This window comes from Cricetulus griseus, chromosome 2, assembly GCF_003668045.3.
Source record: "Cricetulus griseus strain 17A/GY chromosome 2, alternate assembly CriGri-PICRH-1.0, whole genome shotgun sequence".
Classification (NCBI taxonomy): Eukaryota; Metazoa; Chordata; class Mammalia; order Rodentia; family Cricetidae; genus Cricetulus; species Cricetulus griseus.
The window spans coordinates 108,712,396-108,735,022 of record NC_048595.1 but is presented as its reverse complement, the minus strand read 5'-3'; the positions used below and the strand labels follow the sequence as shown (position 1 = coordinate 108,735,022).

The 22,627-nt window shown below is 40.4% G+C and overlaps 1 protein-coding gene across 3 annotated transcripts in view; it reads left to right on the top strand.

The window, feature by feature from the left end:
• The first annotated feature begins 2,282 nt into the window (after positions 1-2,282).
• The window catches only part of Rngtt (RNA guanylyltransferase and 5'-phosphatase), a 209,152-nt gene continuing 188,807 nt past the window's right edge, over positions 2,283-22,627 (top strand). For 2 of the 3 annotated variants that reach the window (XM_027403414.1, XM_035439935.1), the window contains exons 1-2: positions 2,283-2,494; positions 18,854-18,963. In XM_027403414.1, coding sequence (XP_027259215.1) covers positions 2,431-2,494; positions 18,854-18,963 — 174 coding nt within the window. In that variant the 5' untranslated portion in view covers positions 2,283-2,430. The remainder of the gene's footprint in view (positions 2,495-18,853; positions 18,964-22,627) is intronic. The other variant, XM_027403412.2, reaches the window with a different exon arrangement.

Below are 22,627 nucleotides of genomic sequence, written 5' to 3'. Positions count from 1 at the left end.
TGGAGACACTTTTCCACCTCTCAGTAATAGTTCACCCCTTTTTATACTGCTGGGTAGCAGCTCTCAGTAAGCTTCCAAGTTCTTCTTTTCCGATAACACTGTGCTTACCTCCGGAGGCTCAAGGGCCTCTCTCCTTCCTCCTTGGAGCAAATGTTTCTATTTGGAGGGAATGTTGCAGGTTCTGAAGAACCTGTCTTACCAGAGGGGGCGTCACAGAATGAATGAGATTGCCCACAATGTCAGGTCAAGAATGTGTAGGATTTTGGCCAATATTTAAAAAAAGAGAGACAGAGAGACAGAGAGACAAATCATGCTGTTGTGTTTGAACTCCTGTTCCCCCTTGCACAAGCTGGAAAATCCCTTCTGCCCTATTTTACCCACCCCTGCCTGTGCTGAAAAACCTCTGAACAAAGGAATGGCACCCAAGTGCCCACCCAGGAATCTAGTTTTTGACCATATTTGGGCACAGTCCCAGCTCCTGGTTGGCACATCATGACCCCATCACCTAAAACCTCCCTGCCTTAGTCTGGGCATGAGGCTTCTTTGGCTTCCGTTCTTTGGGACCAGTGAACCCACCCTGGAGGCCACAACCAATAAACTTACATTTATGTTTTTAATCTGGTCTGATCTGGCCTTTTGTGTTGGCAGAAACATATCTGCTTTTTAAATTAAACCACAGAAAGCAGAACAGAATTAGTGAAAATCTGTAAGTAATTACATCGGGGGAAGGACTTGGGGTGTGTGTTTAAGTACATTATTTCATTAAGGAGATAATTATTCCTTCCATCTCCTCAGCATGTCTTTAGGCAAATTAGCTGGGGGGGGTCACATGACTGACAGACTCAGTGGGATTAACTCTAAAGGGAGGGAATAGCACAAAGAGATTATAGATTTTGGACCAGATTATGACATGTCTCTATTCACCTAAGGCCAGAGGTAGAATTTAGATCCTATTCATTTGGACAAGAGTGTTCTAGCTTGATTTTTTGTTCCTGTAAATAAAACACCAGCTAAAAGCATCTTGGGGGAGGAAAGGGTTTATTTGGCTTACTGGTCCATCAAGAAAGAAAACAAGGGCAGGAACTCAGGCAGGAACCTGAAGGCAGGAACTGATCACAGCTGTTGGAGGGATGATGCTTAATGGCTGGCATCCCTGGCTAGATCTCCTGGACAGCCCAGCCAGTAGTTCTCAACCAGTGTATCACGAAGCCTGAAACCTCTATTCTCAAAAATATTTACATTGTGGTTCATAACAGTAGCAAAATTACAGTGATGAAGTGGCAATGAGAATAATTTTATGGTTGGAAGTCATCATCACAACATGAATTATATTAAAGGGTTGAAGTGTTAGGAAGATTCAGAATGGCACCGTCCACAGTGGGTTTGGTAGCCCCCATCAACTAGAAATCAAGAAAATGCCCAACAGACGTGGCTACAGGCCAATCAATTCCTTAATTGAGGTTTCCTCTTCCTAGGTGTATTATGTAGACAACTGAAGCTATTACAAGGAGGAAGCAGCTTGTCCCCAATGGGCCACAGCCACCACAAAGCCCTGAGAGCTCCACCTTTCCATATTGTGTTTTAAATCTCAAGGGGGAAACACAAGGCTTCCTGGTCTACACTGACCTAGTAGTAAGTAGCCAAGTGATCAATTCCCACCTGTGTCAATTACACATAACTAGTGAATCTTCGAGATAGACTTTCCAAAAACCCTAAAGCTTTACTATAGAGAAAACAAAAAAATTGAAAACAACAAAACAAACAAAACACATCAAAACCGCCTGCCCCAGAAATGGCAGTCTTAAGGGTTCTGGAATTAATTTTTGATGTTTCATGTGTCCTCAGGATCATGCCCCCTACCCCTTCCCGAAAAAGAATAACCTAGTCTCTGGTTTTCAGGGCTTTCTGATGCAGTCAAGGAGGATTCCCAGACCCAACAAACGAGTTGTGATTAGCAGAAAAGCACTTTCACCTGTAAAACATATCCTTTTGAAAGTGGCAGGTCAGTCCACAGGTGGAAGGAAACTTGGATTCTTTCTATTTTAGGAGTTTCTCTTGTTTAGATGGTAAAAAAGGACTCCTGTCACTTGCGTACGCACACTAGCAAAAAAGGCGTGGAGGGAGACAGAGGCCAGCGCTTGGGATCCAGGGGGCGGGGCTGGAGGGCGGGGCCAGGTGGAACCGCCCTTCTACTTCGAGGCGGCTTCCACTCGCTCACCTGGGCGGAGCTTCCTCTACGTCTGACCTCGGAAGGAAGGGGGCGGGCCCTTTGGGGCGGAAGTCGCAATGCATTGTGGGCTCGCCGGGAACCTCGGAGCCGAACCTGAATGAAAGTGGCGCGCCGCTGAGGAGCCGGGTGGGGCAGCTGGCGCTGCGGTTCGGGCCGCTTGCTCCAGAGCGGTCGGCTAGGTGGCGGTGTGCGGCGCCGACATGGCTTACAACAAGATCCCGCCGCGGTGGCTGAACTGTCCGCGGCGCGGCCAACCGGTGGCAGGTACCCAGGAGGGGGCTGCGGGCGGGTTCGAATCCCACTCCTCCTGCCGGGCCTGCAGACCGCCCGCCCGGCGGCGGCCAGTCCGGGCTCCCGCAAGGCTGCGGAGGAATGAGGATGGGAGCTTCAAATTTGTGAACCTCTCTCTGGTAGTTTTGAGACTGGGTCTCGCTGTCTTGGCGAGACTTGTTCTCCGAAAGAGGACAGGAGCGGAGTGAGTCTTGAGACCGAGGAAACCTTGAAGAGAAGCGAGGCTGGGGAGCGAGGGATTTTTGTTTCTTCTTTTAAATGGACTTCTGTGGCATGCTCTCATCCTGAGTTTGACAGAGCCTCACCCTCGAACTTCAGAACTTCTTTTTCTAGCTTCCAGAATACCTGGGATTATAGGTCCGTGCCACTGCATGGCCGACGGACAGTGACTTAAAAGTGTATAGTAGTTTGATAGATTTGGACCACACATGTATGTGTCTGTGTGGTGCTACAGGGAATACACATGACAAAGCTGAGACACAGTTCTCTTAATTTGCGGAGACATTGCAGATGGTAGCATGAAGGGATCAGATTCCACAGTTACCAGCATCAGGGTTAGATAGCAGTTTGGAACTTTTGTTGATTGGACCTAGGAGCCAAAAGCATTTCTTATCATAAAATAGAGGAAGGAATACACGAATTGTTTATATTGGGTTTACACTGTTCCAGAATAACCATCGGAACGTTGTTTGCAGATCTTCACAGCTAAGCCTCCGTTTCTGATTTCTCAGTCAAACTTTAACGTTTCCTTTCCCATTTCCTAGCATTTTTTTTGTTTTGTTTTGTTTTGGTGGGAAGGGAGTGTTTTCGAGGCAGGGTTTCTCTGTGGCTTTGGAAGCTGTCCTGGAACTAGCTCTTGTGGACCAGGCTGGTCTCGAACTCACAGAGATCCGCCTGCCTCTGCCTCCTGAATCTGGGATTAAAGGCGAGCGACACCACCGCCCTCCCTTCCTAACTATTTGAATACCTTCCAAAATACAATGAGTGATGGCTCTCCACTGAGGAGGTGGTGCCTATACTTGCGATTTTTCTCTGAGAAGCCCATACCCTTGCTTTCTAGTTGTCATTGTTCTGAGTGACTCTCTTAACTCTGAGCTAAAATCTATATTAAAATAGCTTTATTAAACTATAACTATGCTTCAAAACAAAGCACAAAGCAGGCAAGTTTTAGGATGGCACATATGTGGAAATTTCAGTATATATCCAGGAAGACAGTTTTGTTTTGGGTCAGGATGTGGTGGTAACAGTATCTTTTCTGGCTCCATCTGGTATTTGTAATTAAATTTAAAGTTTCCTGCTGCCCCCAACTCTTACTTTGTTTATGTTACCGTGCTTAAGTTGTGTGGAAAAGACAGCCAAACACTTGTACCCCATTTCGGGAAATTCCAGTCAACACCAATTATGTGATAACAAATAAATGGGAAAAGAGCTCTGGTGCTACGATTTGTCTCCAGTACAGTAACACCACGTCTACAGTGATGGTCAAGTGAGATGACTAGCTTTAAGCATAAGCTTTCAGGCTCGAGAGTGTCTCAGTGCTGCTGCTCTTCCAGAGGACACAAGTTCAGTTCCCAGTGCCCACAAAGTGGCTCACAACTGCTTTTTAACTCCAGTTCCAGGGCATCTGGTACCTCTTTGGGCTTCTTCCAGTACCTGCGTACATATGGCATATACTCATATAACTACACACACACATACACTTAAAGAAAAATAAACCTTTAAAAGAGTGAGTCTAAACATGAAGCCCAAATGCATGTAAAACTCATGCTCTTGTTGTATTTTTCCGATTAGTTTCCATAAAACATCTTCACTTTAATATACAGTTTTTTCCCCCTCATATAACCTACCATGTAGCTGCTTATAGACTCAACATGTAGACACAGGAAAAATAATATGACAGCTTCTGCATAATAATTTCTCTACACTGTTGTGTAAGACTTCTGCAGTCCTTTCTTTCCCAGACAACTATTGGTCTGCTTTCTGTCGTCATTAGTGACATGCATTTTCTAATAAATGGCAAACATCATGTACTCATTATGTGTGTATGTTGTATAGGTTGGCTTTGAACTATGGCCTATGTAGTTTGAGGATGACCTTTAACTCTGATCCTCCTGCTTCTGTTTTCCAAATGTTGGGAACAGATAAGCCTTCCCTTTCCTATGCCCTATTGCCAGTTTTTAAAGAGAGTTTGCCTTGTTAGAATAGTTACTTAACATTTGTCAACTCCATTGTGTTTGTGTGGTGCTACAGACTTTCAGTGCAAGTACTAGGGAGGCAGAGGCAGGTGAATCTTGTGAATTTGAGGCTGCTTAGTCTGGATAGTGAGTTGGAACTCACTGTCTTACTCACTGCTCAGGGATGCATAAGATCCTACCTCAAAAAATAGGAACAGTGAAAGTTTAAAATTTTAACTAATTTGCAACTTTTTGTGTTTTGAGACAGGGTTTCTCTTGTATCCCCCTGCTGGCCTTTGATTCACAGAGATCTGCCTGCCTCTGCCTCCCAAGTGCTGGGATTAAAGATTTACTGTTTTTTTTGGCTGGGTGTTGTGGTGCACACCTTTAATCCCAGCACTTGGGAGGCAGAAACAGGTGGATCTCTGTGAGTTCGAGGCCAGCCTGGTCAGGACAGGCTCCAAAGCAATACAGAGAAACCCTGTTTCAAAAAACAAAACAAAACAAAACAAAAAACCAAAACCAAAAACAAAAGAACAACAACAAAAAGACTTATTATTTTGTTTTTAAATGATAGAGAGATTTTATGTGTACATAATATTAAACACATATTTTGCAATATTACCTGTGGAAGTGTTAGAAGCAGAGATACTATGATTACTTGTTCATGTTGATTATATTTTGTAAGGGTTTCTTAAAATTTTATGTGAGGCTGGGTGGCAGTGGTGGTGCATGCCTTTAATCCCAGCACTCAGGAGGCAGAGGCAGGCAGATCTCTGAGTTTGAGACCAGCCTGGTCTACAAGAGCTAGTTCCAGGACAGCCTCCAAAGCCACAGAGAAACCTTGCCTCAAAAACTCCCCCCCCCAAAAAAAATTTATGTGAAATCTTCAGTTAATAAAGTAATTTAAACAATTGGTTAAAAGAAAGTGATTTGAAAGATTTTTAAATAGAGACTATGGCAGATGTGTTGATCCCAGCATTTTCAAGGCTAAGGAAGGAGGGTTGGTATGAGTTTAAGGCCAGCCTGGGATACACAGTATCCTAGTAAGACAGTTGGAAAAAAAAAAAATATCGGTAGCATGCACCTATAATTCTAGCATTTAGGAGGCTGAGGTAGGGATGTCAAAAGTTTGAGGCCATTCTGTGTTATATAGGGAGACCCTGTCTCAAAAATAAAAAAAAAATAAAAAAAAATTAAAAAGCTCTATCCCTTGAATAAAAAAGATAATTAAAGCAAGTTGTGGTGTGAAAAATTTTTAAAAAGTAACTCTTTTTATTCTCACCATACTTATATATGTATTTCCAGATGTAATGATAGTCCTATTGTCTTCGATCAAGGTAATCATTCTATTCTGAGTCTTTTAAGAAACACGTACAAGCCGGGTGGTGTTGGCGAACGCCTTTAAGTCCCAGCACTTGGGAGGCAGAGGCAGGCAGATCTCTGTGAGTTCAAGACCAGCCTGATCTACAAGAGCTACTTCCAGGACAGCCTCCAAAGCCACAGGGAAACCCTGTTTTGAACCCCCCCTCCCCCCAAAAAAAAAAAAGAAACACAGTCATGGTGGCACCTGATTTTAATCCTAGCACTTAAGAGGCAGAGGCAGGTCGATCTCCATGAGTTAAAGACAGGTGGATCTCATGAGTTTGAGGCCAGCCTGGTGTACAGAGTGAGTTCCAGTATAGCTAGAGCTATACAGAGAAACCCTGTCTCACCCTCCCACCCCCCACACAAATAAAGGAACAGTTATTTACTTAGTGATGTTGGGGGTTGAACTTAGAACTTCACACACACTAGGCAATTGCACCACTCACCTGTATCCCCATTCTTTATTTATTTGTGTGTCTTATACATTTGTCCCCCCTTTTCTCTCTCCCGTCTCTCTCCCGTCTCTCTCTCTCTCCTCTCTCTCTCTCTCTCTCTCTCTCTCTCTCTCTCTCTCTCTCTCTCTCTCTCTCTGAGTGTGTGTGTGTGTGTGTGTGTGTGTGTGTGTTACAAACATGCACGGAGGTCTGTACTAACACTCTTACTCCCTTGAGAAAGGGTCTCTTCTTGCAGACCTAGGAGCTAGGTTAGGAGCCAGCAAGTCCCAGTGACCCTTTTGTTTTTCACTTCTCCCTTGGTCACAGATATGGTGCAACCACACCTGGCTTTTTTGAAAATGTGAAAAATGTGAGTTCTAGGAATTTGAACTAAGATCTTTATTCTTGTGCAGCAAGCATTCTTATCAAATTGAATTTGTGATTATAATTTCTTTTTTGAGGCAAGATAGTGCCATGACCCAGGCTGTCCCATCTTGAAATCATCTTTTTAAGAATGATTAGTTAGTTAATTTATGTGTGTGCATGACATGTGTGTGGGGTATGTGTGTGCCATGGTGTCCAATAGAGGTCAAAGAACAACTTTGTTGAGTCAGTTCTTTCCTTCCATTTTATATGGGATCCAGGAATTGAACTCAGTTCTCTAGGGTTGCTCAGCAAATACCTTTACATGCAAAACCATCTCTCTAGCCCTAGATCTTCTTTTAAAAATATTTTTAAGGGGCTGGAGAGATGACTCAGTGTTTAAGAGGACCTGGGTTCAATTTCCAGCACCCACATGGCGCCTAACAACTGTCTGTGACTTCAAGATCTGACATATTTTCACAGACATAAATTCGGGCAAAATACTAATGCCCATAAAAAAATTTAAAAAATTATGTTTCATATTATGTTTCATTTATGTATGTAATGTATGTTGACTATATAACCCCGTCCTATTCTTCCTTCCCATTCCCTTCCCACTCCCTCTGAAACCCCTTTTCCTAACATTTTGGAGCCTTCTATTGCTGGAGTTGTTTATTTATTTACTTTTTTACATTATTTATTGTGTGTGTGTGTGTGTACACATACATGCAAATGCTTATACATGTGCAATGTAGAGGTCAGAGTACATACAACTTCTGAAAGTTGGTCTTGTAGGTTCAGGAATTGAATTTAGTTTAGTTAGGTTTGGTGGCAAGTGCCTTTACAATGAGCCACCTTGCCACCTCCTGAGGTTACATTTTATTTAATTAATTTTTATCATCCAGCCATCCAGTTAATTATTTGTTTATTTGTGTTTTGAGGCAGGCTTTTACTATGTATCCAAAGCTGGTATGGAACTTGCTGTATAGCTTAGGCTGCTCTCAGACTCACTATTTTCTGCCATATTCTCCTGAGAGCTGGGATTATAGACATGCTCCACCATATCTATCTCATTTTTCTGATTTCTTTCCATATTTTTTCATTTTATGATTATAAAAATAATTTCATTTACTGTATGATTTGTGAGTATATTTCTTTTACTGATACATACTGTACAAAATAATGTGCTTCCTTATGAAGGCCTAACATTAGACTTGTTAGTAATCCTCCTGCCTCTCATTTCTCAAGTTCTGGGATTATTGGCATCCACCACTTTGCTTATTATATGATGTTTTCTTTTGTAATAATGTACTTTGATCATGTTCATTGATCTGCTGCTCTGTCTTGTTTCCTTTCTCCCTCCTACTGTTCTTCTTCCTTATCTTATATAATCGAATTTCTACTTTTATGTCTTTTAAGAAAAATCTGGATTTTGCATATTATAGAAAACATCTGTTTAGCCTTTTGAGTCTGGCTTATTTTTCCTAACATGACTGACTCCAGTGCCACTCATTTTCTTTCACACTGTAATTTAGTTCCTTTTTAAAAGTTCTTTAGAAATATTTATTTTATGGGTATGAGTCTTTTGCATATATGTATGTGCATCATGTGTGTGCTTGTGCAGGTGGGGGTTAGAAGGGGACTTTGATCCTCTGGAACTGGAGTTATGGATGGTTGTGAGCCACCATGTGGGTGCTGGAAACTGAACCCATGTCCTCTTCAAGAGCAACATGTGCTCTTAACTGCTGATTTAAGAGCTAGCTAGCTCCCATGATTTAGTCTTTAAGGTGCAATAATAGTCCATTGTGTATATATACCACATTTTCTTTATGTAGTCACCTCTTGATGGCACCTAGGCTAATTCTGTAACTTAGGGTATCAAAAGTCATGAGTATACTGACTTTACTTCTTTCAGATATATTCTCAGGAGCTGGGCATTGGTGGCACAAGCTTATGATCCCAACACTTGGGAGGCAGAGAGAGGCAGGCGGATCTCTGTGAGTTTGAAGCCAGCCTGGTCAACAGACCAAGTTCTAGGACAGGTTCCAAAGCTACCAGAGAAACCGTGTCTTGAAAAAAAAAAAAAAAAACCAAAACCAAACAAACAAAATGTTAAGACAGATATAGTCTCAGGGTTGAGATAGCTGAATTTTATGGTAGGCCTATTTTTAGTTTTTTTTTTTTTTTTTTTTTTTTTTGAGGAACCACCACACTTAATTACTGTAGTGTCTATACTAATTTTCATTCTCACCAACAAGTGCATTGGGGGTCCTCCCACCCTTATTAACATTTGCTGCTTTTGTTTTTTTTAGTAAGATAGACATTCTGATTGTGCTGCTTATGGAATTTTGAGGAGTGTCTTAGTTTCTTTCCTCTGCTGTGGTAAGGTACTCTGACAAAAGCAGCTCAAGGAAGAAAGAACTTATTCTGGCTTTTAATTCCAGAGGGATCATGTCAGGGAAGATGACAGCAAGGAGGGAAGGTTTGATGGTAGGAGTATGGTTTGTTCTATTGTCTGGTCATGTTGCAGAGATTGATGAGTGCATGCGCTATTTAGCTCCATTTTTTTCACTTACACAGTTCAGGGGCTCAGCTAGGAAATGGTACCACCTGTTGAGCTTGGTTCTTCCTACTTCAGTAACCCACTACAGGTATGTCCAGAGGCCCATCTCTTAGATGATTCTAGATTCTGTCAAGTTGACAACACTAACCATTACAGGGAGTATTGGTGTTCTTTAAAATATTTAATTAAAAAAGACTTATTTTATTATTTCTAATTATATATATGTATGTTTGAATGTTTGTGTGTGTTTATGTGCATGTGAGTATGGGTGCCCACAGAGGCTAGAAGAGGGTGTTGAATACTGAAGGTAAAATTACAGGTGGTTGTGAGCTGCCCAACATGGGTGCTGGAATTTGAACACCTGTTATCTGCAAGAGCAGTAAGTACTCGTAACTACTGAGCTATCTCCCCTGCTTAGTTTAATTTTATTTTGAAAAAGGATCTCACTAGGTAGCTCTGGCTGGCCTGGAGCTGTCTATACTGACCAGGCTGATATTGAACTCAGAAAGGTCTGCCTGTCTCCTAAGTGCTGGGATTAAACATGTACCTACTATGCCTGGCTCAGCACTGGTGTTCTTTAAAGAAGAATGCAGTAGTGAATCTATCAGTATGTAGGCTTCTCTTTGTTCCAAGACTTTGCTTTTTTCTTGTTTCTTTTTTAATTGCAGAAAGGATTTTGCTCTGTCACTCAGAAAGGGCTTGGACTGTGTGTTCCCTCTGCCCCAGCCTTCCAAGTGCTGAGATTGCAAGTGTGTGGCACCATGCTGGCATGAGAGGAGTTACCACTTCTTCATTTTCATTGCTTATTCTAGGCTTAGATTGTTAGTAATTTCTTGTTTCAGTTGGAATAGTGTCTACACCCTCTCTTTGAGATTGGGTCTTACTATGTAGTACTGGGAAGCCTAGAAACTCTATATGTAAATTGGGCTGGCCTTGAACTTAGAAATCCCTTCTCTGTGCTTCCTGAGTGCTGGGATGAAAGGCATTTACCACCATGCCTGTCAAGATACAATTTTCTAGTTTTTGGACTTAATGGTAATAATTTAGTCTTTGAGAATTTTATGTATTTCTATAACAGTTGCCTCTCTCACTTTCTCCCTTCAACTCCTTATGTCCTACTTTCAACTTAACATGTTTTTTTTATTTTTTTAAATAACCAACTGAATCCAATTAATGTCATTCATATACAAATGGATGTGGCATCATCCACTGATGCATAGTCCACTCCTCTAAGAAAACTGACTCTCCTTTACTTAGCATGAATCAATTGCCAGTAGCTCTTCATCATGGGGAGGGGGTTTATGTGACCCATCTCCAAAGGTTTCTTTCTTTTTTGAGACAAGGTCTCAAAGCCCATGCTGGCTTCAGACTCACAGTGTAGCTGAGTATGAGGTGACCTTGAACTCATCCATTCCCTCTGATGGGGTTACAGTCATGTGCCAACACTCCTGGTTTTGTATGGTTATAAGCTAACAAACCAGGGTTTTGTGCATGTTAGGCAAATAGTCCATCAACTAAACTACAACCTCCCAAAAGGTTTCTGTAAGTTATAATTTCATTTGAGCTGGAAATGTATATTTGAGAATCATCAGTGTAAAGACTATTAGAGACATGTGGTTGATAATAATGTGCTGGAAAAAAAAAAAAACTTTGCCAGTTTCTTTGATACTCCCCAAATTCAGAAGTTCCTATCAGCATATGTTTATTTCTTGCCTATGTCACAGTCATAGTGCATTATGTATGTGCCAGGCAGTTTTCCTGGCTAACTCTTCTGTCATTGGTGACTCGAAGCTCTTTCCATCTTTTGATGCTACCTGTGACCTTTAAGGTTGCCATAGAAGAAGAGTGGGAATGGGTAATCTCTTTGATAGTTGATAATAGCTCATTGTCTCCCATTCCATTGAACAGAAGAATCCATTTGCCTGGTCCTTACTAAACTGCAAGAAAACCTGAGAAGTAGAGTCCTTTGATGTGCCCTGGGAAAAGAAAATAGATGTAATTTGGCAAAGAGTTAGCATTATTTATACTTCAGTAGTGGGGAAGACTGCGTAATTTAGAGTAGAGGAGATCCAGGGTAGAACCCATAGAAACCTGGCATTTAGAAGTTGGGTAGAGGATAAAAGAGGGATCTAAGGAATGAAGGAGGAAGAACTAGAAGGTGTTAGGTGAGTTTGAGGCAGTAAGAGTCTGATACCCATTTGTAATCCCAGTCATCAACAGACTGAGGCTGGAGGAACACAACTTCTGTGCCAGAGTATGCTACATAGTGAAACCTCTTCTCACTAAAACTAAAACTGAGTGAGTGAGTGAGTGGTGTGTGTGTGTGTGTGTGTGTGTGTGTGTGTGTGTGTGTGTGTGTGTGTGTGTGTTAGAAACTCAAGTCTTGTGTTGCTGGTTCTTAAATGCTGCTGAGACATTAAGGTTCTGTCGTCGTTGACAACTTTGAGAAGTGTTTCTTCTGTCTCCCAAGATGTAATCACCTTTGGAAGGAGAGGGATTTAAAGGAATGGGGGGACAATTATAATTAGACTGCATGAGAACTCAAAATTAATGTGAATTAGGTGTAGTCATGGACAGGTGGAGTCATTACAATTTTGTTTACATGTACAAATAAGTTTTTGTATTCATTTTCTTTTTGGAGTTAGGGTTTCATTATTTAGCCCAGGTTGTCATAAAATTTGGTATTCAATATTTAGAATTTACAGAGATCTGCCTGCCTTAGCCTGTTGAGTGCTAGGATTAAAGGAGTGCACCACCATGGCTGGTGGGCTGGAGATGTGGCTCAGTAGTAGAGCACTTGCCCAGCATATAAAAGGGAAGAAAAAAAAAAGAAAAGAAAAAAGAAATAAAAGAAAAAAATGAGGAATGAAAATGAAGCATAGTCTGGGAGAGTTTGTTTGGGTCTTGTTCTTATCTGGTCATGTCTGTTCAGGGGTCTAAATGTGTCATGTTTCAATGCCATTTCTTTCCCTAGTTTTGGAAAATACTCTGCCAGGATGGTACTGAATGTTTCCAGAGCCTTTAGTCTACATCTGAGTTCCTGGTTTTACAGCACAGATTCCTAGCTTTGGTGTCTTCTGTTGTTTGTTTTGAATGTTGTGGTCATGATCATTCATTTCTTCTTTATTATCTGGATGCAATAATTCCTTAGTCTTGTCTTCATTCATTGATATTTTTTCTTCCACTTGGCCTGTTGTGTTGCTCTCCATTGTACTTTTTATTTGCTCCATTGAATCTTTGAGCTTTGGGTGCTGGAGAAATGTCTCTTATTGCTCTTATAAAGGACTCAGGTTCAGTTCACAGCACCAACATATTCAGTTCACAGCTGTCTGTAACCTTAGTTCCAGGGAATCTACTGTCTTCTGGTTTCCACAGGCACTAGGCATACATGTGATCTACATAAATACACTTAGGCAAGACACTACACACGTAAAATAAAAATAAATAAATCATTAAAAACAAACAAGTGTAAATCACCACAGTTGGTTCTCTCAACAATAGCCAAAATGTTGAATTCTTGCTTGCCATTCCAGTCATTTCAGTAGTTTTGGCTTCAGTTTGGAAGAGTTACTAACTTTTGGAGGAATTGTGCTGTCCTGCCTTTTTCATGTTTCTTGGGTTTCTAAGTTGCCCATGCTGTGATAAGTGCACCTATAGGTGGCTAGCACTTCTGGCATCAGCTGGAGGTCTTAGCAACTTTGAGGGTTCAGTCCAAAGTACTGTTCAGATAGGAGGGAAACTGCTATGACAGCAATAACATCAAAACAAACCAGATATAAAAATACAGTAAAAATCAACAAGACAGTATACACCACTGATAAATATAAAAATATGAAGATAAAAATTGTTAATGGTGCTGGTGAAATAAGCTGGTAAAGGTGCTTGCTGTCAAGCCTAGTGCTTGAGTTCAGTCTCCAAGATCTACATGGTGAAAAGAGAAGACAACAACTCCAGCAGATTGTCATCTGACCTCCACATGTAACAAAATTAAAATGATAACTGTTTCCAATTAAAATTTTTAATTAATATATTTAATAGTAGCCAGGTGTGGTGGCACACATTTGTGATTCTAGCACTCTGCATGGGGAGGCAGGGGCTCAAACCCAGCCTGGGCTACATTGTGAACTCTAAGCCACCCCTGTTATAGAGCCTCAAAATAAATAAATTAATAAATAAATAAATAAATAAATAAATAAATGGGACTAATTACAAAAGAATGAAGGGCCAGTAGAATGGCTCAGTAAGTAGGATACTTGCCACCAAGCTTTATAACCTGGGTGTGATCCCTGGAGCCCATAACAGAGAAGAAGGGAACTTTCCTGAGTGTTGTGTGGTGTTCATAAACACACTTAATAAGTAGATGTTTTAAAAAAAACACTGAAAAAATGAGATAAAGGGGTGTGGTAGAGAAATGGGAAGGAAAGTTAAAGGAAAAGCAAGGTGCTGGAAAGGTGGCTTAGCAGCAAGAATATGTACTGCTCTTGCAGTTTGGTTCCCAGCATCCATGTGGTGGCTAATAACTGTCCATAGCTCTAGTTGTAGTGGATCTAACACCCTCTTCTGGCCTCTGAAGGTACTGGGCACAAATGTGGTACACATATACACACTCAGGTAAACATAGAAGAAAAATAAATACATCTTAATAAAAATATGGCAAGACAAAAGTAAATATGTTGTGGAAACAAGTAATACTAACAGACACTATTAGGTTCTGGACCATCAGAGTGGTTTAGAGTTAAAGCACTTGCTCTGTAGGCCTGATAAGTTTGATCCCTAGAGCTCACAATGGAAGGAGAGAATTGACTCCACTGTTGTCTTCTTACTTCCATACACGTGTAGTGACACGTGCATCAGCATTCATAGTATTACCCCCCCCCGTCCGTCCGTCCGTCTGTCTGTCTCTTTCCCTCCCCCCCACAAATGATAATGAAAAATTTTGAAAAGAAAAATAGATACTATCAGACCTTGTAGCACTCCCTCTCCCCAACTACTAGAAGAGTGATACCATTATTAGCTGAGATGCGGAAAAAACAGTAAGAAGAGTTTGAATATTGAGAGATCGAATTTGGACTTCAATTCGGAGATGTCTGTTACATTTAGACAGTAAGACAGGTAGTTTGATAACCTAGAATTAAAAAAAAAGGTTTTAAATTTTAGTTAATCTTTTTTTTTTTTTTTCCCTTTTTTGAGACAGTCTTTCTATGTAGTCCTGGCTGTCCTGGAACTCCCTATGTAGACCAGGCTGGCCTTGAGCTCACAGAGATCCACCTGCCTCTGCCTCCTATGTACTGGGATTAAAGGAGTGCCCCACCACAATAATTAATGTTTTTGATACAGGGTCTCTTGTAGCTCCCACTGGCCTTGAGTCTACTAAATATCCAGGTCTCCCTACCTCTGCTTTCAGGCTGAGATTATCGGAATGTTCTCCTATGCATGTCCACCTGGAGAGAGGTTTAGAATGGAGATAAACATTTACTCATCCAGAACTGGGTATGGAAGTACATATCTGTAATCCCAGCTCTCAGGACGTTGAGACAGGATGATCAGGATATATAAACTCAAGGTTAGTCTGCACTGTGTGTAGTGAGTTCCAGATTAGCCAGGGATACAAGGGTGGAAAAAGCACATCTTTAGCTATTAGCCCTATGAGAGTAAATGGGACATCAAAGGAGTGAATGCAGATGGAAGAGAAGTATAAGATAAGGATACCAAACAGATAAGGTAGAGCCAGGCAGAAGAACCTAAGGCAATGCTGTGCAGGTACAAGACAAAACAAGAGGTGTAGGGAAAATGTCCTGAAAGTCAATTGAAGAAAATTATCTAAGAATTCATTTTTGAGCTAGAGAGATGGCCCAGTTGCTAAAGTATTTTCTTGCAGGCATGAGGATCTAATTTGGATTCCTAGTGCCCATGTGAAAAGACTTGTGTATGCTCATAATCCTAGCATCAGGGAAGCAGAGATGGGCAGATCCCTGGGGCTCTCTATGTAGCTCAATTTCATAGCCAGTGTTCCCAGTGAGAGAGAGTTTAAAAAATTAAGGTGGATGTCTCCTGAGGAACACCAGAGTTGACCTCTGGCCTCCACATTCATATATATTCATATATATATATATATATATATATATATTATATGTATATATATATGCATATACATGTCATTTACACACACACACACACACACACTCTGCACTTATGCATGCAAGAAAAGTTCCTTTTTCAAAGAATTAATCAGTTGTCTTCCCACCCCGCCATGTACTGAAGATTGAACCTATGGCCTTGTGTATTCTAGGTGATACTCTACCAATGAGTTTTATCTGCATTCTTTATTATTTTGGCTTTGGATTGTCTCTGTAGCCCAGGAAGACCTTGGTGTTTTGATTCTTCTGCCTCATTTTTCTGAAAAGCTGGGATTATTGGCATTTGCCAGCAGGCTTGGCTGGTTGTTTCATATATTTCTGAGAGTTCAAGTAAGTTGAGGAATGAGACTTTTGACCATTGAATTTAGCCACATGGAGGAATGCTCAACGTTTTTGAGTTTTATAGAAAACAAAAATGAAAAAAAATGTTACTCTTAGGTAAATGGCCTTTTTTTTTTTTTTTTTTTTTTTTTTTTGAGACAGGGTTTTGAACTCACAGAGATCCACTTACCTCTGTCTCCCAAGTGCTGGGAGTAAAGGCTTGCACCCCCCCCCCCCATGAAGGACATTTTAGTTAGCTATCCTTCTTTTTCATATTATGTGTGAATATATGAATTAGTTTAAGTAGTACATTATTTATATTTCTATTACTGTGACAAAATTCCTGGGGTAATCAGCTTATAATAAAGAAAGGTTTCAGCCTCACTGTTAAGAGTGTTTGCTGCTCTTACAGAGGACCCAGGTTTGGTTCCCAGCATCCACTTGGTGTAGATTACACTTCAGTTCTAGGGGATCTGATTTTTCTTTTGGTCACCTAGGGAACCAAGCACTCATGTGGTGCACATATATACATGTAGACAACACACATAAAAATGAATACTTAAAAAAGAATAAAGGCTGTCTGGGCCTGGGGGTGCACACTTGTAATCAATTCCACCTATTCAGGAGGTTGATCACAAGCTCAAGGCTAGCCTGAGTAACATAATAACCGTATCTCAAAATTAGAAACAAAACCAAAAGGGTTGGGGATGTAGCTCAGTGTTAGAGCACTTCACTAGTATGCACAGAGCCCTAAATATAGGCCATATTACCACAAAAGGGGGAGGGGGAGATGATTGTGTCTTGTTTTGGAGCTATGTTCTTGCTATAAAGCCAGGTTGGCCTAGAACTTGTGATGGTCCTTCCTCTGTGTCCTCAGTGCTGGCATTACCGGCCTGCACTACCATTCCAAGTGAGGAAAGAATCTGGTTTTTTTTTTGTTGTTGTTGTTCATAATTTGAGAAGTTTCAGTCTGTGTTTACATGACGCTGCTCCTTTGGGCCTTGGGACCTCTGATAAGTCAGAAGAACATCTTGACAGAGAGGGTATGGTGAAACAAACTGTTCTCTTCTTGGTGGCCAGAAAGTAAGGTATATCCTTTACGAATATGCTTCTCCCAGGGATTTCCTCCAAATAGACAACTCCTGCTAGTGTTTCTGCTATCTCCTAGTAACCCATTAAATAGTCATCTACGAATGAGTGAATCTGTTCAGTGAGGTCAGAGTCCTCATGATCCAATCACCTCTCAGATGTGTCTGTGAATACTGCCACATTAGGGAATAAACCTTCAACACTGTGTTTGAGAGAGATTTAAGAACTAAAAATCAACTGTAATGTAATCTCAGCACTTGGTAACAGAGGCAGAAGATCCATTGCTAGTTCAAGGCCCCCTTATCTATGTAGTGACAGCCTGGGCTACATCATGAAACTGTCTTTTTCTTTTTTCTTTTTGTTTTTTTTGAGACAGGGTTTCTCTGTGTAGCTTTGGAGCCTGTTCTGGAACTCACTCTGTAGACCAGGCTGGCCTGGACCTCACAGAGATCTGCCTGCCTCTGTCTCCCGAGTGCTGGGATTAAAGGTGTGTGCTACTACCACCCGTCATGAGCCTATCTTAAAGTGATTTCTCTGGGTTTATACTGAAAAAATAAAAAGGCACCAAACACAGTCTTTAGTTAGTGATTTTGGTTAATACCATTTTAAAACTATAACAAATCCTCCATGATCTTTTTCCTGAGATGTGGGTAAGGTTCAAAGATGGAAATACTTAACAACCCTCACATATCGCCAGGGCTGGGGAAATCCTTCAGTTAGTAGATTACTTGCCTAGCATGCACAAAGCCCTGATTTTGATCCCTAGCATTACATAAAATCAGTTCTGTTGGAGGAATACCTATGATCCCAGTACTCTGAAAATTGAGGTAGGAGAATCATGAGTTCAAGGTTATCCCCAACTACATACCAAATTTGAGGCTAACCTTGATAGTCCCTACTTCAAATAACAGCAAAAAGAAAACCCCCAAATACCAAAGCCATGAAATTAGGAACTTGAAATAAATTGAGTTAAATTGGATGTGTAGGTACATGTATAACTCCAGCTTTTGGGAGATTGAGATAGTCTGTGAGATACTTTTCTTGGGTAGATGTGAACATCTATTCCTACTTATCCCAGATAACGACAATAGACAAGAAGTAAGGATTTTACCAAAGACCAACTTGGTGAGCTAATGAGTTTTGTTTGGCTTATTGCTTATAGGTGTAGATGACTCTAGTGGTTTAAAGTTTAGATTCCTAAGACAGGATTTCTTCATTTATGTTTTATTTATGTATATGTGTGTGAGTCTGTATAAGTTTATGTGCACCATGTGTGTGCAGGCGTCTGGAGGCCAGAAGAAGGAATCAGATCTTTGGGAACTGGAGTCTCATGTGGCTGTGAACCACCACATGGGTGCTGGGAATTGAACCCAGGTCTTCTGCAAGAGCAGTAAGTGCTCTTAACAGCTGAGCCATCTCTGTATTCCCACGTTTAGATTCTTTATGGAAGTTTCATTCATTGGTGATTTTCCTTTGTTCATATCATCTAATTCTAGAATTAATTCAAATTAATTAATCTGTGTTTCAGAGTTTCAAAGTAGTGTTCTTTAAAAATATTGCTTAGAGTGAAAGTACATTTTGGGTTTCATATTAAGGTATTAACAAAGTGAGGGTGGGATGTGCCTGCTTACCACCAGGAAGCCCTGAGTTCCGTACTCAGCACTACATAAAGCCAGGTCAGTGGTACAAGAGAATCAGAAATTCAAGGTCGTGTTCAACTACACAGTGAGTCTAAAGCCAGCCTGGCATATGTGAGACTGTGTTTTAATAAAAAAAACAAAGACAAAGCAAAATGTTGTTTTAAGAAGGCAGGTTTGATATAGCAAGTTACAAAATTTTAGTCCTGTCTTTAAATAATGAAAATTATTCACTTTAATGTTTAGGAAGATTCTTACCTTTGAAGACGATGCTGGGGCCAAGATATGATAGTCAAGTTGCTGAAGAAAACCGGTTCCATCCCAGTATGCTCTCAAATTATCTAAAGAGTCTGAAGGTAAGAAGCAAAACTCTTTGCTACTGATGTAGTATTCCCCTCCTCACTTTATTCTTCAAAGGCTTTTCAGTGAGGGATGTGTGTGTACACATGGGTATAGAGGCCAGAAGGCAACCTTGTGTATGGTTCCTCAGGTGCTGTTTACTGTTTTTGACATAAGATTTCTCATTGGTAGATTCCTTTAATACATGTATTTATTTTCAGAAGCTTCTACAGTAGTAGGTTTCCATATGACTTTTGAAATGGCCTTTAGTGTTAGTTTTCCTTCCCGGTATTCCCTCCCTTACCCCCACCCCCCACCCCTTCCTATTTAATCCTCCTAGTTTTCCCTTTTTTCTCCCTAATACTATATTCTATTTCCTCTAACTTGGGAGATCCTCTCCTTCTCAGATCCTCTCTTCCTCACTGGTCCCTTACTAGGTATCTAATCTCTGTGGCTCTTCAGATTGTAGCACACATTGAAAGCTTAAAACTAATATTCACATATAAAACTAATATCCACATATAGTTATCTCAGGATGAATTATTCTAGCTCCATCCATTTACCTGCAAATTTCAGTTCTTTAATAGTTGAATAATATTCCATTGTGTAAATGTATCACATTTTCATTATCTATCAGTTGATGAACATCTAGGCTGTTTCCAATATCTGGCTGTTATAAATAGCAGCACTGAACATGGATGAGTAAGTATCTCTGTAGTAGATATAGAGTTCTTTGGTTATATGCTCAAGTATAGCTGGATCTTAAAGTAGATTGATTCCCAGCTTCCTGATACACTGATTTCTGTAGTGACTGTTTCAGTTTGCACTCTCCCCAGCAATGAATTAGTATTCCCCTTTCCCAGCATCCTTGCCAGCATATGCTGTCATTGTTTTATTGATCTTGGCCATTCTGACTTATATAATATAAAATCTCAGAGTCGTTTTAATTTGCATTTCCCTGATGTCTAAGGATATTGAACATTTCTTTGTTTTTCAGCCATTTGTATTTCACCTTTTGAGAATTTTATGATTACTTCTGTACCCTACTTTTTAATTAGTTTATTTTCTTGATGTTCAGGGTTTTTTAGTTTTTTAAAATATATTAACCTTCTTTCAGACGTGTAATTGGTACAGATCTTTTCTCATTCCATAACTCACTACTCTGTCCAAATGACAGTGTCCTTTGCCATACAAAGCTTTTCAGTTTCATGAGATCCTATTTATTAGCTGTTCTTAGTGCCTGTTGTATTGGTGTCTGTTCAGAAGTCCTTTCCCATGCCAGTGAGTTCAGGTCTGTTCCCCACTTTCTCTTTTATCAGATTCAGAGTATCAGTCAGGTTTTATGTTAAGATCTTGATCCACCGGCTGTTGGTGGCGCACGCCGTTAATCCCAGCACTCAGGAGGCAGAGGCAGGCAGATCTCTGTGAGTTTGAGGCCAACCTGGTCTCCAGAGCAAGTGCCAGGATAGGCTCAGGCTCCAAAGCTACACAGACAAACCCTGTCTCGAAAAACAAAAGCAAAAACAAAAACAAAAACAAAAAACAACAACAACAACAACAAAAATATCTTGATCCATTTGGACTTGAGTTTTGTACAGGGTCATTAGATGTATCTATCTGCATTTTTCTACATGTGGCCATGAAGTTTGACCAAAATCATTTGTTGAAGATGCTTTGTTTTCTCCCGTAGGTGTTTTTGTCTTCTTTGTCAAAAATCAGTTGTCCAAAGGTGTGTGGAAATATGTCTGGGTCTTTAATTCCATTGATTAACATGTTTGTTTTTATGCCAATACCATGCTGTTTTTATTACAATAATTCTATAGTACAATCTGAGATAGACAAAGGTGATAACTCCAGTAATGCTTTTTAAATATTCAGTTATTCAGGATGGTGTAAGTTATCCTCTGTGTGTGTGTGTGTGTGTGTGTGTGTGTGTGTGTGTGTGTGTATTTTCATTATGAAACTGATGGTTGTTTTCTCAATTCTGTGAAGAATTGTGTTGGAATTTTGAGTGTATTGAATCTGTAGATTGCTTTTGGTATGATGGCCATTTTTGCAATATTAATTTTACTGACCCATGGACATGGGGAGATCTTTCCATCTTCTGTGTCTTCCTCCATTTCTTTCTTCAGTGTCTCAAAATTTTAATTATACAAGTCTTTTCACTTGCTTGGTTAGAGTTATCCCAAGATAGATTTTTTTTTTTTTTTTTTGAAGGGGATGGGTACTGTGAAAGGTAATATTTCCCTGGTTTCTTTCTTAGTATGTAAAGTAGAGTGCAAGGAGTCAGAACTAGTTTGAAAATGGATGGCTTATTAGGAAAGTACTCACGTGACAGAGCCAGTCCTGTTCAGCCAGATGGGAGAGGGAAAAGAGAGCCGCAAGAGTGCATCCCTGATATTTAAAGCCTTGCTAGTCACTCTGACCACGCCCAAGTGTGCCTGGTCAGCGTCACCTGTGCCAGCCCCCAAGTGGGCGTGGTCAGCATTTCCCCCTACAAGTATGTCTGTCATTTGTATATGGGAAGGGTACTGATTTTTTTTTTTTTTTTGGTGTGTGTGTGAGTTAATTTTGTATCCTGCTACTTTTGTGAAAGTGTCAGCTGTGAAGGTTTCCTGGTAGAACCTTTAGGGTCTTTTATATATAAAACCATATCTTTTGCATATAAGGATACTTTGAATCGTCCCTTTCCTATGTATAGCCCCTTCAGTTGTCTAATTTTTTAGTTAAGGCTTAAAGTACTATATGGAATAGGCATAGAGAGAGTGAACATCCTTGTCTTTCTTGTTTCTGATTTTAGTGGAAATGTTTTGAGTTTGTCTGCATTTACGTTGATCTTGGCTATTTGGCTTGCTTGTCCTTTGTATCACTAGTCCATCCTGGATTTCTATCCTGAAGGAATGTTGGATATTGTCAAAAGCCTTTTCTGCACTGATGAGATGATCATGTAGTTTTGTCTTTCTGTCTGTTTATGTGGTGGATTTACACTCATAGATAATGTAAAGCCTTTGGTAGGTAACTCAGTTCGGTTTCAATTTCATGGGTTTTATTTTCATGTCATCCTCTTAAATTTTGTATGACAGAATGTTGTGGAGGATATGTGAATTAACTATTTCTGGAACTCTGTTCAGGCATACATCTCTTTCTCTCTCTCTCTTTTTTTCTTCCTCTTTCTCCTCTGTTTTATTTTTGGACAGGGCCTTCATGTATTTCAGCTGTATAGCCGAGGATGACCTTGAAGTCCTGTTTCTCCTATGTCTACCTCCCGTGTACTAGGCGTGAGCCACTACACTAGGCTTCAGAGCTACATTTTAAAAATAACCATTTATATTATATATGCCTTTCATTTTTATTGAAAATGAAATTAGGATTTTAATTCATTTTCAAACCTTTATCTTGTTTCTTTCTGATATCCAGGAAGAGGAATATACGTTCAGAGGCCAGAGGTTGATGTCTGATGTTTTCCTCTGTCATTCTCCAACTTATTTTTTTGAGACAAGGTCCTTCACTGAACTGGAGCTTGCTGATTTGGCTAGACTAGCTGGACAACAAAGCCCCAAGGATCATCCTGTCTCCACTTCCCAGCTCGGGGATTACAGGTGTGTGTTACCACACCTGCCTTTTTATGTGGGTGCTGGGGATCCGAACTCAGGTTCTCATGCTTGCAGAGCAAGTACTTTG